Raw genomic sequence first — 18,284 nt, 5'->3', positions numbered from 1 at the left:
ACATTAGCATCCTCAGTCATAATGAATATTTATTTTGGGCTTTGCACCCCCAGTCAGTTACAGTAGCGGTCAACTGAAAGTAGCAAGTAGCAACATACATGCATGAACAAGGCCATACAAAGATGAGATGTTTTTTACATAATTTAAAATGCCTGTTTGGTTTTACATTATGTGCAAATTTCATGAAGGATCGACCAAAAGAAATGGCCCGAAATTACGTGAAAACAGGCTGGTTCCATTGACTTCCATTAAAAGTATAGTATGTTTTTCCATCTTTAAAAGTGCATCTGTAAAAGTATCATTTTGGAGATACAAGGTTTTGTTCGTAAAGCTTATGGTGATGGGAAGGAAGGGAGGCAGGAAGGAAGGAAAGAAGGCAGGAAGGAAGGAAGGAAAGAAGGATGATGCTTGCTAAGATGTTGCTAGGCCATTGCTACGGAATCCCAGGTGGTTGCTAAGATGTTGCATAGGCCATTGCTACGGTATCCCAGTTGGTTGCTAAGATGTTGCTAGGCCATTGCTACGGTATCCCAGGTGGTTGCTAAGGTGTTGCTAGGTCATTGCTATGTGGTCCGAGGTGGTTGCTAATATATGTGTATACATGAATATGTGCTAGTGTGTATGTATTGTCTATGAGGGGCAGTATGACAGATGTCCATTGTGACATTGTTTGTGGCAGTTAGATTTGAATTTTCTTAACCTTCTGCCGTTCATTTTCCATGGGAAAAAGAAAACTACAGGGAAAAGCAACCAAAAAGAGAAACATGTAGAATAATTAAACAGAACTGTTTTATAAGAAGGGTAAGTTGGCTTCGTCAAGCCAGCTTAATGATAAAATAGGAGGTTCAGCAGTTGGGCTGGTAACTCTCCCTGCTCACAGCCGGCCCGGTGCCAAACAATTCACGGCCCGATGGTTGGGAACCCCTGTTCTAGTGTGTGTTTTGTGTGTGTGGGTGTTTGCATTGCTTTATCTCTTGAATTAATATTGAGTAAAAGTGTGTGGGTGTGTGTGTGTGCGTATGTGTGCGTGTGTGCCCTGTATGTTAACTCGTGTTGTGCACTTTTCGTTTGTTGGCATGTTTGTTTTGCCAGTGTGTTTGTTTGGTGTTTTTATTTTTGTTTTGATGATTGCTCATCCCGCTGCTGTTGAACCCTGAGCTCACTACTAGCCATCGTGACTGTATCTGTGTGCCTGTGTGTGTATGTGTGTGTTGTAGCGGAGAGAATCCTGAGATGTTGTTACAGCCTAGACATAGACCCCCCCCCCACCATGCTCCTGAACACACCACCCCCACCACGTACCATCTGTATAGCTCCACTCGATATGAACAACAACATGCAGATCTACAGCATCCTGTGTGCTCTACAGTAACTGTGCAACCGTGGCATGTATGAGCCATATATGTGTACTTACTTAAAGATCAAGAATAACCACCACTTTAAATAGTTCCTTCGTCGGGATTGGACTTCCGTAGATGGATTTACAGGAAGCGAAAGAATGTCTTTTAAGTTTTGACACCCTTTAACCAAACCGTTTTAGTATCGTTAATGGAATTTTTGCCTTTCGTCCCATTCTGCACCATTCCCTCTGTCCGGAATCAGCTTTCTCTTCCACGATATGATGTATGATGTATCCCCACACAAAAAAAAAAAGATCCAACAATTTGTGTACTAGAAGTATAATTAGATTTGTACCAGTTAAAGTGGGCAGTTGATGTGTTGTATCTGTGGGTCTCTGTCCATATTAGTGCGCTGCTAAAGCCCAGCATTTGATTTATTTTATTTATTGATTTATTTTTTTGTTTGTACACGATGGTACTTGAAAATCTTGTCTTTTTGTTCTTATCGTCTCTTACTGTATCTCAGAATTCTGACTCATAAGAATTATAATGGCATGAATAAGTCTGTATTGCCAAAGCTAGTAATAGAAACAATCTATATAATATGCAACAGAACGTAACAGTGTTACTTACACCTACACACACATGCATACATATAGATATATATAAATATATAAAGGAATAATATTGTTCACTGGAGGAAATCAAGACATTTGCCTCCCTTTTGTAAATGTGTTTCTTTTGAGGGAGCTGTATTAGTGACTATATTCTTTATGTAATTCAATAAACCTGTGCTCAAGACCGTTAACGCTCTGCTTTCTGTTTTCATTATGGGAGAAGCTCCTGTTTCCAGTTCTTTGGGTTGGTAGTGGAGGGTGAATGTGCCGTATTTCAGTCTTGTTCCTTTGAAATAGGAAATTCAGAAAGCTGCAGTCTGGTTCATTTGAATAAGTGTAGTGGTGTTGAACATGGATCGCTCCACGCCAACTCATCTAGGACCTGGTAGCTCACATCATGGAAAAAAATTAACGCAAAAACTTTGAACTATGAATTTTTAACAGTTTGTCTTTTCAAGTTGTAAATTTCATCTTAAATACTGAGCTGCTTACAGAACTGAGCAGAAACAACACATTCAAAATCTCAGCATCAGCCGCTATAATTCTAACAACACGTTCATTTATTGGGATATTTTTTCTGTATAATTTTCCACTTTTTCTCACAAAACTTGGAATTAATTTCTCCATGTAATATTCGAAGCTACCATTAAAATTTCAGATAATAATTTCAGACACTTGTATGACCCTGTATTTCAGGGCTAATTTGTATGTCCCTGTATTTCAGGACTGATTCTATTTTTCTAATAAATTCTGATTTGTCTAATAATTCTAACCTCTTTCACAGTAAGAACACTTATGTCTTATTAATATATAAAAAAATACATGCAGTGCTATGTGGTATGACTCCTTCATGGTTTAGTAATTTCAATGTTTTAAAAATCATTTTGGTCGTAAAATATTTGACTAACAAGCACAATGTAAAGAAATATCAAAAATTCGATTATAAAAAATAACCTAAAAAATGTTATCAATGTTCTGAGAGATATATAATTACTCTCCTAAGAAAACCATCTTTATACATTAAATAAATTTATCAAATAAATAATGTATTTATTTATACAGAATTTGAAAATGCCCATTTCTCTTTAGCATGTTAAAATTTCATGAGAAATTTCACTAGAAATGGACCAAATTTCATGAAAAAAAATCTTGTTCTATTAACTTCCATTCAAAGTGGAGTTTTTCCTTCTTCTGTAAGGCTACCGTTTTGGAGATACGAGGTTTTGTCGTGATAGCGGTGATATTACTCTATTTCCTCCTAGATCTGTAATGTTGAGAATGTCTTGTAGAAGGACCCAGTGAGGATCCTATCTTGCTATAATGGCATCAAAATAAATGTACTGGGCAGTGAGGACGCATAAAATTTACAATAGACCTGATGTTTTTGGATCCTCGCCACTTTTTCCCAGCATTCCAGCAGGTAATGATTTCCCCAGGATAGACTACTCCAAGATATCGTCTGAATTCTGCTGGACAGCAGGAGGCGTCATCTCTTAATGATTTTTAACTTTAATGCTCTTTCCTGCAGCTCAAATGGAGGAAAATCACATTGATGGGCAGCAAAACGGGATTTGTTATCAAGAATTCCTAAGGGAGCCAGTAATTATGGCCCATGTGTTACTGAAAGAGACTCTTTCTCACATTTTATCAGAGATTGGCATAAGAAGAGGAAGAAGGTCTGTTGTATTTTTATTAAGTAATAATAAGCATTACTTATTATTTTACTTCATATTCATTAAAAGAATCTTTCTGGGTGCCAATATGTTGGTCACCTGTGTTTTCAGTGTTTTTAGAAGAAATTGTATTACTCAGCAAAGAGAAAGTGTGGATGTACATTGGAATTACAGTATTATGTAGTCATTTACTTGGGACTGTATAATTTATATATATATATATATATATATATGTCCAATGAAAAACAAAATATTAACTTTACAGGAGAAGGCAAAAACACTCTTACCTTTCAGTGTAAGTCAATGTAAAGAGATATTGTTTCAGGTGATTTTAGAGCATTTCTGTTGGTCCATTCATCATGAAATTTTTACACAATGTAAAGGACAGCGGTGTGTTGAAATGATGTAGAGAACTAAAAATCAACAAAAATGGAGATGCATGGTTTTATATATATATATATATATATACCATGCATCTCCATTTTTGTTGATTTTTAGTTCTCTCTCTCTCTCTCTCTCTCTCTCTCTCTCTATATATATATATATATATATATATATATATCATTTGTGCATTGTCTTTGCTTTGAGGTGTTGCTTTATAAAATACCCTTGACTATTAAATAAGCATCCAGCAGATCATTTCAGATTTTAATAAGCTCTTGAGTTGCTATTTGAATAAACATTCAATAAATCACTTGGGGTTCCTGCCAGCCCTCAGGCTGAGGGGTCAGTGCCTGCTTCTGTTTCTACACAGAGCTCAGAGTGAGTCAGAGGCAGGTTCAGCTGAAGACCCCAGATTGGCTGGCAGACCAGACAGAATATAGAGAAGGAAAGACTAGATGTACAGCTATGTGCAAAAGTTTGCACACTGATCAAATGACCTGTTTTGTTGATTATCTAAGTAAAAATATGTTAACGCTTCCTCTACAGAGAACAGAACACTCCTAAATTTTGTGTACAATTTTAACATATTAGAAAAAAAACTTTTGCACAGACCTTAAATCAAAATCAACAGAACATGTCATTTTAGCAGGGGCACCCAAACTTTTACATACATCTGTACTATATGTAGAGATTTTACTCATCTCATTAATAGTTATGTTTTGTTTATACAGTGCCTTTCCAAAGCTCAGGGTCGCTTTACCGAGCATCAAAACAGACCAGCAAAGCAGCCAACTATGAAACACAAGAACATCGTAAAGAAAACAAAACCAGAGGGAGGATATAAAGGAAGGTAAACAACACAAGAAGTACAGTAATAACAAAAATAACAGCAAAAAAGACACAGAAAAAGTTTATTTTTTTCACAGGAGATTATAAGGAAAAGCAAATTAAAGACAGTAAGAGGCAAAAACAACACAAACCAAAGGAATGAAATAAACAGGACAGAAGTGGGAGTACAAGTACAACATGCAACAAGGCTGAGGCGTTCAGGAAGAAGAGCCGCACTGAGAGAAGAGGTAAGTTATCAAGCCAGTTTTAAAGGAGGAAATGGATGAGCTGTAACTAATGTGATGGGACAGTGAGTTCTGTAGCACTAAAGAACCTGCCAGCCCAAGATGATGTTACCTCGTCTAGAACCCCTTAAATGGACAGGGCCCACCGGCAGGCCTAAAGTTTTATCACACACTTCTATAACCTAAGAATAGCTCAGCCAGTTTGCATTGAGGTCCCTTGTAGTTACTGAATAATAAGTTTTAATATGTAATAATCCTGGGATTTTAAGGGTGTTAAACTGCAAGGTCTGACTGTTAGTTTCAAGTTTTTTGTCATTTGCACAACATGTCAGGACATTCATGCTTTGAAATGCTTGTGGTGAGGCTCAGCTAATCACTCTACAGCAGGGCGGCATCATATACATACTAAAAACAGTGCAGACAAAAAAGTAAAAAGACTGGGCTACACTCCCATAAGTACATATCAGTTTCATTGACTTACATACTAGTTTCATGGTAGCTACTGAATAATTGACAGTAGTTAGTGAATAACAAGTCCTAAGACTTAACTACATAATCAGCCTGTAGATTAAGGTTAATATTCAATAAATATATGAATTATTCTGTAACTACTTTAAGACGTATATCATCACTGCTGTAACAAAACCTTGTGTCCTCATACACTCTGAGAAATAAAGGTATGAAACTCTCACTGGGTGCAGTTCCCCTTTTGTCACTGGGGTGGGACCCTCAAGGGTGCACCTCAGTACCTTTAGTCAGGGAACATAATTGTAACATACAACAGCTGATTAGTTGAGAAGCGTTCTAACCGTGCTGTTATTTTGCCACAACAGCACGTTTTTTCACCAACACTGTCACTCTGCTGAGACGCCGCTGCCAAGCAACGACTTTGAGCTGCAGCCGATTTGGTCAGACTCTGAAGATGAGACGACACTAAATTCCCAAACTGTCATCACCACTGAGCAGCTTTTCAGTCGGCAGCTGTGACAGAAGAACAGCTGAACAACCTGGAATCAGCCAGAAATGAACCCAACGCCATTCGCCAAACAAATGGGCTGTAAGATGCTTTACAGACTGGCTGGAACAAAACAACATCAATACTGATCTGGCAAAAACTGACAAAACTGAGCTAAACTTGATATTGCAGCAGTTTTATGGCTCAGTCCGATTTGGTCAGACTCTGAAGATCAGACTACACGTTTGGCGAATGGTATTCTGTTCATTTCTGGCTAACTCAGACAGATAGATCCATATATTGTGCCTATATGTCCAATATTTGATACATATATGTACGTACATTTTGAAATATATGACTTACCCTTTATGATACATGTGTACATAAGGCCATACACTTTTATATAAGATGGCTCAGTAAAGACAAAGGTTCTGTGTGGAACTATGAACACTCAAAGAACCAGTTGGATGCTTAAAGCATTCTTTGCATGGTGAAGTGGTAGTTCAGATTGATGGACAATGTACTGTGTATTGTTCTATATAGAACCTTCTTGAAAGGGTTCTATATAAGCTTGACTTCGTAACAGTAGCAAAACCCTTTTTGGTGCTATATAGAACCATTTTCAAAAAGGTTCTGTCTAGAACCATATACAACACATTCTTCATGATTCTGAAGAACAATTTCACCATGCAAAGAACCATTTAAGCATGCAAAGGGTTCTTTGAGTGCTCATGGCTCTATTCAGACCCACTGTCTTTACTACAGAACCCTTGAAGAACCATCTGTATGATTGATTGAGAATGTAGACTCACATACAGGCCGTCACAGTTTACTTGTTAATTTATTCGTTTTTTTAAACGCAGTAGTTCCACGTAGGCCTGTTTTGTAGCCTCAACTCAACTGACCCCCCAACTTTTATTTTGTCTTGCTTGTGTTTACGGTCAGTGTTGTTGTAAGGAGTCAGGTGCGCCAACGTTCTGACCGCGTCACGGCTTTTCTGCGATCTCATTGGCTGAGCGAGTCGCTCGGCTGGGGCTGCGCGGCGCTTTCACTTGTCACTTGTCCACGTAACCAGCCAAACCTCGCTCCTCTGACAAACTTACCTGGAGATACAGAGACCCGGAGAGGAGGAAAACACACAGAATACCAGCAGCTTAGCTTAAAAACTGTCAGGGCGCCGCTTTTTGGGCTGTAGCTTACCTGTCGAGATTCATATTTCCGGATAAACGAAACAGCAGCAGCAATGTTGTTGCTTTCCGCTTTTGGTCGATAATGAAGAGGCTCGAGTTTACACTGCTTTGTCTCAGCGTAATATTGCTGTGTTACTGGTGAGTACATCTACCTGTAGTTCAGTTATTATGAGATTATTATCTTCACAGTTTCAACTGTTTGTTCGAATTTTTCCGTTCCACCTTAAATGGTGCAGCAGTTGTTCTAGTGCTTGAGGCGCCAGAATGGAAACTACTGTACCATTTAAGGTGGAACGGGAAAATTCATACAAGAAGCTGGCAAACACCTGCTAGCATTGGCTAATGGCAGTGACAGCCTGTAAGACAGACTGTTTAGCAGCTCACTGTGTGTTTTGACTGCTTTCTTTTTTTTTAAAAAAAGGCTTAATATTATTATTATTACTATTATTGAACGTATTTCAGTTACGTTACATCAGGTTTGCTCCCTCTTGTAGGTTCTAGCTGGTTAGCTAAGCTAAGCTAACTGACTCTCTTTTGGATAGTTTATTCATTTGAGCTGCTGGGCGGACCTGAAATGTGTCTAAATACTCTTTAGCATCCCTGATATTAATAAATAAGGCGTGTTTATTATATATATTTAATATATTAGCTAGGCCAGCTCTATAACGTCAACTACCCGGCTAGGTTAGCTAGCCTGACCGGCTAAGCCAAGCTAACAAGCAGTCTAGTGTAAACAAACGTTAGTAATGTGATGCTGCAGAAGACAGAAGCAGCACCTTTTGGAACCAGCGTGCTAGATAACTGGTCAGTTGGTAGTTGCCGTGCTAGATTTTCTATTTGCCCAGGTTCCTTCAGACTGCTGTGGGCTTTGACGCAGTTGGAGAGGAGGTTGGTTGACTTCAACAGGTGGCTCCACAGTGCAGCTGTCAATGAGAAGCAGAACCGTGACAGAACAGAAGTAGCTACACTGTTAAATAGATGGTTCTCTAAAGGTTCTTTGGTTAAAAGATTGGTTGATGAGTTCTATATAGAACCGTCTTATACTTAAATGGCTCTATGTATGGTGAAATGGTTCTTCAGGTTGTATGTAGCACCTTTTTTGAAAATGGTTCCATATCACACCAAAAAGGTTCTTCTATTATGATGATATCAGGCTTGTAACAACAGAAAAACCCTTTTTCGTGCTACAACACATTCTCCATCCATCTGAAGGCCTATTTCACCATGCAAAGAACCATTTAAAATGAAATGGTTCCTTAGATTACTCATGATTCCAAATTGAAGCATTCCCTTTGCTAAGGAACTCTTGAAGAACCCTCTTTTAGGTGTATATCTACATATAGATGTGTAGCTTGTCCTGCATTACTGTCAGTGTGTCATTGACCGGTCTATATCTCTCATGATTAGAGCCACACTGATAGTAATGCAACTTAATACTAATGCAATCATTCTTCATTATTAAGTGTCAGAATGAGCTCTTGGCTCTATAATTGGTGGAGTGCAGAGTCACACCCAGACAAAGTGCAGCAGAGGCGAAACCATATCTAATCTATGCTTACTCATGCGTTGCTAGTCAGAAGTGCCATAACTGCCAACCCAAAGCACATTTCTATGGCCCAGTATAGAGTCATTCCTCTCCCGGCCGTTTCCCATCTCACGAGATGCCTTACTCTACTTACTGTCTGACTAAATTTAGTAGCTTCCTACACTCAGCAGGTAGAGTATTAGATTTACAGTGGTATGTTTGTCTGAAGGGGAATTCCTGTCCATTAGAGCCATTGCTCATAACACACACTGGGTTTCAAATAACTGGCCTGTAACATATTGGAAATAACCTTCTAGGCTAATAGGCTGTGGCGCGTAGTCATTGAAGCCTAATGGAAAATATCTGCCGAACATAGTGTTCAGTCTCCGGGCTACACTGCTTAAGGCCAAAGAAATCTGTACGTCCAGTGTTTCCTCGGAAATCGAAGGTTTTCATTGGGAGATTGTCTCACGTCGCTCCAGTAACAGCCTCTACTGTTCTGGGAAGGCTTTACACTAGATGTTAGGACATTGCTGTGAGGATCTGATTGCATTCGGTCATTAGTGCGTTAGAGCATTAGTGAGGTCAGGTGTTGATGTTGGATGATCAGATCAGTTCCAGCTCATCTCAAAGGTATTGGATGGAGCTCTATTACTCCAGAGAACACAGCTCCACTGCTCCACAGCCCAGTGCTGGGGGGCTTTATACCCTCTGTGGGGATTGTACAAGCTGTGTGTGCACCATTGAACACTGGTGTCAACAGTGGGTGCACCTTAAAGTAGCTGAATTCACAAATAGACGAGGTGTCTGGATACTTAAGGACTTGTAGTGTGTTTTGCTGATTTCAACTTGTTAATTCTCCCAGGTATTAATTTCTGCCGGTGTTGCGTAGTTCAGGTTGTAGGCCAACATGACAAAGGTTAACTAACAGCTCACACGTGTTTTGGTGACGCCACATTTGTGTTGCAGTCTGGTCAAAAGGTGGACTTCATCCGAGGTTGCGTCACAGAGTCAAGACAATCCTTCCAGAAAAGCAGCTGATGTTTGGAGGGGGTGGCTGCTTTGGAAGGAATGTCTCGCTGTGTGCAGCTCGCCTATTTGAAGCAGCCTGAGCTTAGACTGTTTAGCATAGACAGTTTGTGCCATTGAGAGGGTGATTTGTCCCTGAACAGCTGTGACACAGACTTGTTTTAGTTACTGCCTCTCCAGGCTCCAGCGTTTTACCTTTTCAGTGGTGGCTTTAAGTAAACAATATAGCTTTGAATATGGCTGAAATGTACTGAAAGAGTGTCAGGCCCAATCCTATTTATTATTTTTAACCCCACCCCTTGTTTTTCGAGTGTCACCTTGCCCCTTGGAACTGACTTACAAGGGGCAGTGGTTGAAATCTTCCTCTGCAAAATGGGACCCTCAAATAAAAAGAACATTACTTCATTAACAGCTACCAGCGCTGCTCTGTAGGCGACCCCGGCCAGTCTGCAGTGACAGCAGAGGATGGTAAAGTGCAGCAACCTCACTGCTGGGCTTTAGTTACATTTAGGGCATCATATGCCTTCAAAGATTTGGATATGTGACAGCTATTTATTATCACCCATCCTTAATTCCTCAGTGATTTGAAGCTGAAGTCAGCAGTTCTGACTCCTAAGATGCCAGAATGTAACTGCTGCACCATTTAAGGTGGAAAGGAAATTTACCTGGCGAGCTACCGAGATATTAAGAAGACAAAGGCCATAATACATTGAAATTACATTAAACTAAGATAATACAGTGGTTATATAAACCACTTATATATATCAGTTATATAAAATACTCACAGTTGTGGGTTTCTTTGGTCACTTGTGCAGCAATCTTGCACACCCCGTTTGGAGTGAGCCTCTAAAAAATGTCCATTTGGGGGCCCATGTAGCCCCAGCGCTTCGCCCTACCCCTCTATCTCAACAAAAATCGGGACGCCCTACTCCTAGGTGTGATTGGGTAGGGCTAAATGGAAGGGGCAAGGGGTGAAAAGGGACTGGGCCTCAGTGATTGCTTGGGTTACAAGCAGTTGCAAGGATTGCAAGTCCTTGTCTTCCAAGTCAACTTTGAAAAAGCAGTTTGAGGAGTTTTCTTTGGGCCATGCAAGAATTCAGGCCGAGATCATAAGCTTGGTGCTTAACGCAAACCCCACAGCACATTACAGAGACTAGTAATCCTTTACGTTTTACCGTACTTTTTACCTGTACTGTATTAGTGCTTTTATTTTATCCTGTGCTTAAATTTAATGTTAAGGTTGACTTTATATCTGTGTTCAAACTTTTAAGAGACGCTGCCGTTAAAAGGAACATGCTTATTCACATCTTACAGTGGTGTCACAGGAAAAAAACCTTCTGTTGAAGCATCTTAAAGGTGGGAGGAACTTCTGAAAAACTACAATTAGGGCTGGGCAATATGACAGTTTTCATCGCATATCGTGATAATTTATGTCACAGTGTGTCACAGTATGCATTTCTGAGCATATTGTGAATATTGTCAGTACTTAAACTCTGACCAACTGCATGTTTCATTATAAAGAGATAATTAGATTAATTGGGTTTAGTGCAGTACCGTGTATGTGAAATGCTGAATAAAAATCACTGGGAAAGGTCCTAAGAAAAAGCCTACGTCAGATTCATGACGTGTTCTTAAAGAGCAGAATTGTTTGAACAAATTCCAAGTAAGAAAACATCGGTCAGTGTCAAAATCTTTGTGAAAACTGCGTAAGTGAGTTTTAAGAAGAAATTTCTTCTTAAGAATGGTTGGTAAATGAGGCCCAGCGTATTCTTAGTTTTTGATGTATTATGTCACTACTGGCTCTTTTTTTTTGAATATTTTTTTTAAGTATTGTCATATTAGATTTTTGCCACATCGAAAGAAATCTGTATCTATTTTTTTTTTTCTTACAGTGGAGAGAATGGGTTACTTCAATGACAGAAATGTGCCAGATGTGGAGCACAACAAGCTGAAAGCTAGAGTTAGACAAGGCAACCTGGATACCTGGCTGTCTAGATACCTTACCTAAAACTAGAGTTTATAATGTTATTTGTCGTGTTATACAGCATTCTGTAGTGCAGTGTTATAGCCCTTATCCATACCCATTTGACAGAATTCACAATATTACTTTGTTTTCACGTTTATGTCCATCAATTTTCTCTCACTACAGTACAGCAAGCATTATGCAAATACATCATACAACCACTGGGAATCCCTGTGGTGTCAACAAGTCCAGACTGCTACCTCCAATCTATCAGCTAATAAATACAACCAAGCTAGCATTAGTGTAACTCACCTCAGTTGCTGAACAAAATCAAAAAGAAAACAGTGATTTTTATCTTTAATCAGCACATAATTGACAAGAAAAAAAGAAACTGAGGAAACTAAATGGAGGCAGGAATTCCCCTAATGATGTGCTGAAAGTCTGTAATAATAGTACTGTTACTAATTATGAGAAAAGATGATGATAATATTAATAAAACTAATGATGATGACGACAGCAGTAGTAATAGTAGAAGTTTTTCTTGCCATTGGCGACGCTCATGGGGGCTTAGACCGGATTTTTGTGTAAAGCTGCTTTGTGACAACACCAGTTGTAAAAAGCGCTGTATATAAACTTTGACTAGTGGTAGTATTCATAAATGTAGTTTATATAGTGCCATTCTCATACCCAAAGTGACTTTGCAAACACAGCATACACAATAACTACATAGATCACTACAGAACAAATACATTAAACATAAAAATCAACAAGAGAAAGAAAGTATTGAGGAAAGAGGAAGGTTGGACTGTCACAAGGATCCCTAAACTCTTGTCTAGTCAAGTGGACGTCACTAATGCCATTGTTTTGTTTTACAACTTTCATGCTTGGCATCTTACAAAGTTATTTATGTGATGTATATCGCTGTTGTCAGAAGGAAATCTCCAAAATGATAACTGTACAAGAAAAGGAAAAAACATGTAAGTCAGTGGAACCAGAATTTTTTCCCAAGTCATTTTGGGCCGTTTCTTTTGGTCCATTCTTCATGAAATTTACACACAATGTAAAGGACCACAGGCTTTTTCAAATTATGTCAAAACCTGAAAAACATCAAAAATGAAGATACAAGGTTTTCTTCCAATAGCAGCGATGTATTATTCATATAATGGCAGAGATATTTAATACCACTTTTATTAGAGAAATAAAATTGTTTTTCACAAAATGTCAGCTGTTATTATTACTTTTTTAAAAAAAACCTATGTCCAAATGTTACAAATGGATATACAGCAATGAAACTCTTCATATAAAATGATATTATAGAAAAAGTAGTACTATAGAACCATAACTGCTGACCTTATTTTTGAATTGTCACTTTTTCCTTACTCAGATCAAAATAGCTGTTACGGATCTCACTTCTGCTGCTGATACGCTGTAGGGGTAATGTAGCTAACTGTAAACTTAATATGGGTCATTTCCAGGCACCCTGTTCAACATGGCCTTTGCTCGGAGCAGAATAAACCTGACCCACAGAGTCAGCCACCGACCACACAGGACATCACAGAGCAGCAGGATGAATCCAAAGAGAAGAAGACAAATGACCAGGTACACAAGCATCTCTGAGATACATATGTACATGTACATATATCCATATACAGATTTAGCTTGGTATCACCAACATTCGTCATAATACATGTCTGGGAAACCAGCCTTATAAGAAGCAAAGCTATTATTAGGCTCTGCTATTATTAGGTTCCCTGTGCACTCTGAACATTAGCATGGAGCAATGGAATGTCAGGTTTGAGTCTTTATTTTGAACTCAATATGCAGAATTTTCATTCGTATTTATGCATTTTTGTGGTTATTAAGCAGGTCTCTGTGGATCCACCAGACCTTCAGACTACAGAACACAGCACAGAGACAGACGTAGGTCCAGTAGATGAACTACAGAAGCAGGAAACTGGGCTAAAGGAGGAAAATGAAAAGGTACTGCCATATTGGGTTTTACGTTTACTGACAGGATTAATCTTGTGATCTTCTTCCCACTCTTTGTTCCCAGAAGAATGTCTAATTGTTTGCTTTTGGACGTCATGATTACACATGGTAAAAGCTCTGTAAGCCTTTGGCTCCTGACTACAGCAGCATGTTCTTTTATCTTCACTGCAAAATAAACCTTTATATCTCACTAAGATATCTAAGAGACACGTTTCACAGATTAAGTCTAGACTTTGACTGAAAGCCCGAGAATCCCTAGAATTTTCAGTGTAATTTAATTTTAAGAATATGATGAAAAGGAAGAGTCCAAAGAGGAGAAGAGAAATGACCAGGTATGCAAGCATCATTGATATATGGGTCATAGATATGATGTGCATTTTTTGTGTCCAAGTCCATTATTTTCGCAAAAATTAATGAAATAAGTACATGACATATATCGAGTTATTAAACTATACGTCTTTAATTCTAATCATGTTTTAATTTCAGTCCTCCTTTGCTTTGTTGCTTTTTAATTTGAATTATCTTTGTATTTACTCTTTCATAAGACACTTTGAATGACTGCAGTGTTTGAAAGCTATATAAATAAACTTGCTTTGCCTTGCCTTATATGAAACAATTTTCAGTGCATCCGTGTAAAATTCATTTTAGTTTCTTTTTGCCTCCAAAAGTCTAAAAATGTTAGGTGGTGCAAACAGTCCAGCTGTGTCTGCTGAATAAGTAAATTATCAAAAAGGTAATTTAGTTATATAAAAAATTCTAAATACAATAGTTTGGCATGAGTTTATGAAAACTTTAAATTAAAAACCGTATTGCAAATAAAGGCAATTTTAAAAGTGCTCAACTCAGTCAAAAACATTTGTCCGCAGGTTCTTACTTCCTCAAAGTTCAGTTGGCACAACCCAAAACTAAGGACTTTTATTTTGATGTACTTTTACAAAAGAGGGGCCTGGGTATTGCATCATAAATAATCCCCAAGAACCTCAAGTAACCTTCATGGTGCAATGCTAAGGTCACTAGCCTGTTAACAAGTTTTATACCAAAAAAAAAAAAAAAAATGGATTTGATTTGAATCATGGTTATAATGGTTCAGTTTATAATAATATTCATTTATTTGAAAAAATGTAAGTATAAACTCAAGTTCAGGGACAAAGGTTTCTACAGGTGTTTAAGGGTGTTATGCCTGTTTAACTTGAAATAAGTCTGGAAAGTCAGGTGGCTCAACCAGTAAGCCACACCACACCAGTTTTAATAACTGAAATAGGCAATTAAAAGCTTTGAGTAACTTAAATATAGTTTCAGTAACTATATTTAAGATATAGATGCAAATTTATGCAGATATAAAAATGCACATCATGTCCTTTTTAATAAGATTTTTTTTTTAATGTCATTTTGAAAACCTTATTTGTCATTAGCCCATATATTTTTAATGCAAGATTTGTCACAAAGACTAGACTTCATTTTGGAGTAGAAGCCAGTTGATTGTTGTAATGATTTAAATACAGTATCAGAAAATGTCAAAAATTAATACTAAACATTTTAATGTACATCTGATACCCCCTCAACGTTTTCCAAGGGTCTCTGATTTACCTTCTTTCATGGAAGCCACTGTCAATGATCAAAAATAAGCATCTGAGTGTGTCCTAGTAAAGTGAGAGGAAAGTCTGTGGAGAAGAGGTGGGGCTTATGCTGTGCATGCACCCATTCTCAAATGAGTAGGATAAAGATGAAGTGATTTTTGAGGCCTATTTTAACACGCACTGTAAAACAAGGTCTGTTGGAGAACTTGGATAAAAAGATGTAGTCATATCTATGTTACACACAAATTATCAGAAATTCAATCTAGACCTCATAGTTAAAGATCACATAGAACCTGAAAATGTAGGTTGTTACACCCCTTTTGATCTTAAATATTCCATCAGAATCTGTTGATGCTGCATAAGGTTGAAAAACCTGTTGTTTTTCAGGATTTGCAGGTGGATGGGACCACAGCAGAGTCTGTTTTGACTCCAGAGTCTTCAGAATCTTCCGTTCCTCAAGAGCAGACCACCGACCTCTCCCCTGTCCCTGCTGAGTCTGTAACTGCTCCTCAGTCTGCCCCCGTCTTTGAGGGACTGTCCTCCACTACCACTGCCTTACCTGGACCAGCTCCCTGCAGGTCAGAGGCCTTTAAGAACACTGAGTAATTAATTACAGAAATGACCAAGAGATGAACTGGTGATGGCTGAGGCATCTACCTCTTTCTGTGATATTTCTTGGCTTCCTTTTGAACACCAAAGGGATGAGTTTCCTTAAGTTATCCATAGAGATAACTGACAATGATCTGAAAACTACTGGTCAGGTTTTTGCTTCTGGATTGCATTAAATCCTAAAATCTGGCAATTTCGTCAGCTATTGCACACATTTATTTTAATCCGTAAAACCAAAGTCTGGCCAAATGAGGTCTGAAAAACAGATCTTGTGAATTTCACATCCTTCTCAGTTATTGTTTTGAGTAATCTTTGCTTATTCAGGTGTTTTCATTTTGCTCATACATCTGACTGGAGAGATGTGAATCACAGGATTTTCTTTCTCTTCACAGTGGTGGCGATGACTCCTGCAACTCTGCTTCCATCACTGCTGTCTCTACCACGGCTGCCTGTGAGGCAGGAGTCAGTCCTCCGTATGATGGGGACGTTACCAGGTATGACAAGTGATGTGACACCTGCTCATCACCCAGTTATTAAGTTATTCTTGACATGAATCGGTTTCCTGAAATGGCAGTGGATGTTAGCATTTGTTAAACCCTTTCTGTTTTTGTGGAAGTTATTGGATGTATTTTACGATAAAGTAGCCACATTTTATCATTTAACACAGTAGCCAAAATATAGCACAAGAATGTTAGGAGAGATCCTTTCCAGGCCATGACATGTAAGTTTGTAGAATAGATTATGCAACAGCTGTTCATCATTCAGATGATGAAGCACTTACTTTTTTCTCGATATGATGAAAGTGTATTGAAAATACTTTAAAATACTATAGAGGGAAAGCTGTTGGCGAACAGTGTTATTTGTATTACGTGTAGGCTGATTTCTGGCTATTACTGTTGATTTTTGTTGAAACCGTTCATTTAACCAGCTTCCTTTTTTCTCTCGTTTGTGTATTGCAGGAGTACCAAGGTTAGTTTAGACCAAGCAAAGGAGCAAGGAATTAACGCTTCCAGGGTGCTGAAAGATCTGGTAAGACCTCCCAAAGGACTGGTTCTAAACTGAAGAAAGTTTAAAAGGATACAATCAAAAAATTCTAACATCAAAGTAAAAAAATACCAATATTTTAGACATCATAGTAACGCTGGTGTTTTCATCACTCCAGCTGGCTTCTATTCATTCTTGCCCATTTGAATATTTTTCGCCAGACTACCTCTTTAAATCCTCAGCTCCCTGTTGCTTGCTACTAGGGCAGTAATTTATGAAGGCTAAGCACCTGCAGAGATGCTTTTTGTAATTAGAAGTATCAAAATGAAGCATAAAATGTATATTTCCCCTTGTGGATGTAGCTAGGGAGTTGGAGAAGATTGTGATTTTTGATAAGCAAAGAGATCTTTGCATTTTTTTATTTGTGAACAATGTGAGTAGCCTAACTTGCTCAATTTTAACATTCAGCAGAACGTTCCACCCAGAGAAACAGATCCATCAGTTACCGGCAAAGACCAAGAAGACATTCCTACTTTTGATGAGTGGAAGAAGATAATGTTGGAGGTGGAGAATGAAAAAAGTAAGTTAAGTTGGTGGTCTCAGTTAATAGAGACATCAAAGATTTTATTTGTTTACTTCAATCAGTATTTTCTAGACATTCCTCTTGTGTACACTTCTGGGCAAGAAAATGGGCCAAGCCCAAAAAAGCGGAAAACATTAAGCTTTTAACGGTTTTAACAACAAATCATTAAACAAATAGATAAAATGATTTAATATCAGAGAGCTTCTCTCTTGGATTTCTTGAAAAGTTTTGTGTGTAAATGTAAAAGTCAGTGCTTTTCCACTCAGCACTGACAGTTTCAAGCAGTTGAAAAACATTGCCGAGCTAGTTGCTGTTCAATGTGAGACATAATATTTTCTATAGGGTTTTAATCTGGACTCTGACCGGCCAAAACCATAAGTAAAAACCACTACATTTTGGGCCTGGCCCATTTTTTTGCCCAGGAGCGTACAACAAACACCTAATTTCAAGAAAGTGAGGGAAAATCAGTTTTCAGTTATCATATAGGTCATTTAAGTGTCTGTCTAAATGTGTGCATGTGGACTGCATTACTCAAAACACATTAATTTGCCTCCATCAGGTCAAACCACGCACACGTCCTGTAATGGGGGTTCCGGCACTGTTAAGAAAGTGCAGAAAACTACAAACTATGCCTCAGTGGAATGTGGAGCTAAGATTCTGTCCTCTAATCCTGAGGCAAAGGTACCCAAAAACCACTTCATGATATTGCATAATAGAATTGGCAATGGCTTACAGTGAACCTGCTCCATTACTGAATGTGAAAAGGACTTTTGCTACCAAAACTTGTACAACA

General features: G+C 38.3%; 1 protein-coding gene across 1 annotated transcript in view; it reads left to right on the top strand.

Annotated features, from left to right (window-relative positions):
• Positions 1 to 7,064: 7,064 nt before the first annotated feature.
• LOC118825934 (SUN domain-containing ossification factor-like) overlaps positions 7,065 to 18,284 on the top strand; it is a gene marked incomplete at its 3' end in the record, with an annotated part of 28,034 nt that continues 16,814 nt past the window's right edge. The window contains 8 exon segments of the mRNA XM_036596798.1: positions 7,065 to 7,370; positions 13,225 to 13,348; positions 13,616 to 13,729; positions 15,703 to 15,893; positions 16,317 to 16,418; positions 16,884 to 16,953; positions 17,377 to 17,488; positions 18,051 to 18,172. Coding sequence (XP_036452691.1) covers positions 7,315 to 7,370; positions 13,225 to 13,348; positions 13,616 to 13,729; positions 15,703 to 15,893; positions 16,317 to 16,418; positions 16,884 to 16,953; positions 17,377 to 17,488; positions 18,051 to 18,172 — 891 coding nt within the window. The 5' untranslated portion in view covers positions 7,065 to 7,314.

Source organism: Colossoma macropomum, unplaced genomic scaffold, assembly GCF_904425465.1.
Source record: "Colossoma macropomum unplaced genomic scaffold, Colossoma_macropomum, whole genome shotgun sequence".
Taxonomy (NCBI): Eukaryota; Metazoa; Chordata; class Actinopteri; order Characiformes; family Serrasalmidae; genus Colossoma; species Colossoma macropomum.
Note: the sequence above shows the minus strand (reverse complement) of the source record. Positions and strands in the feature narration are given on the sequence as shown.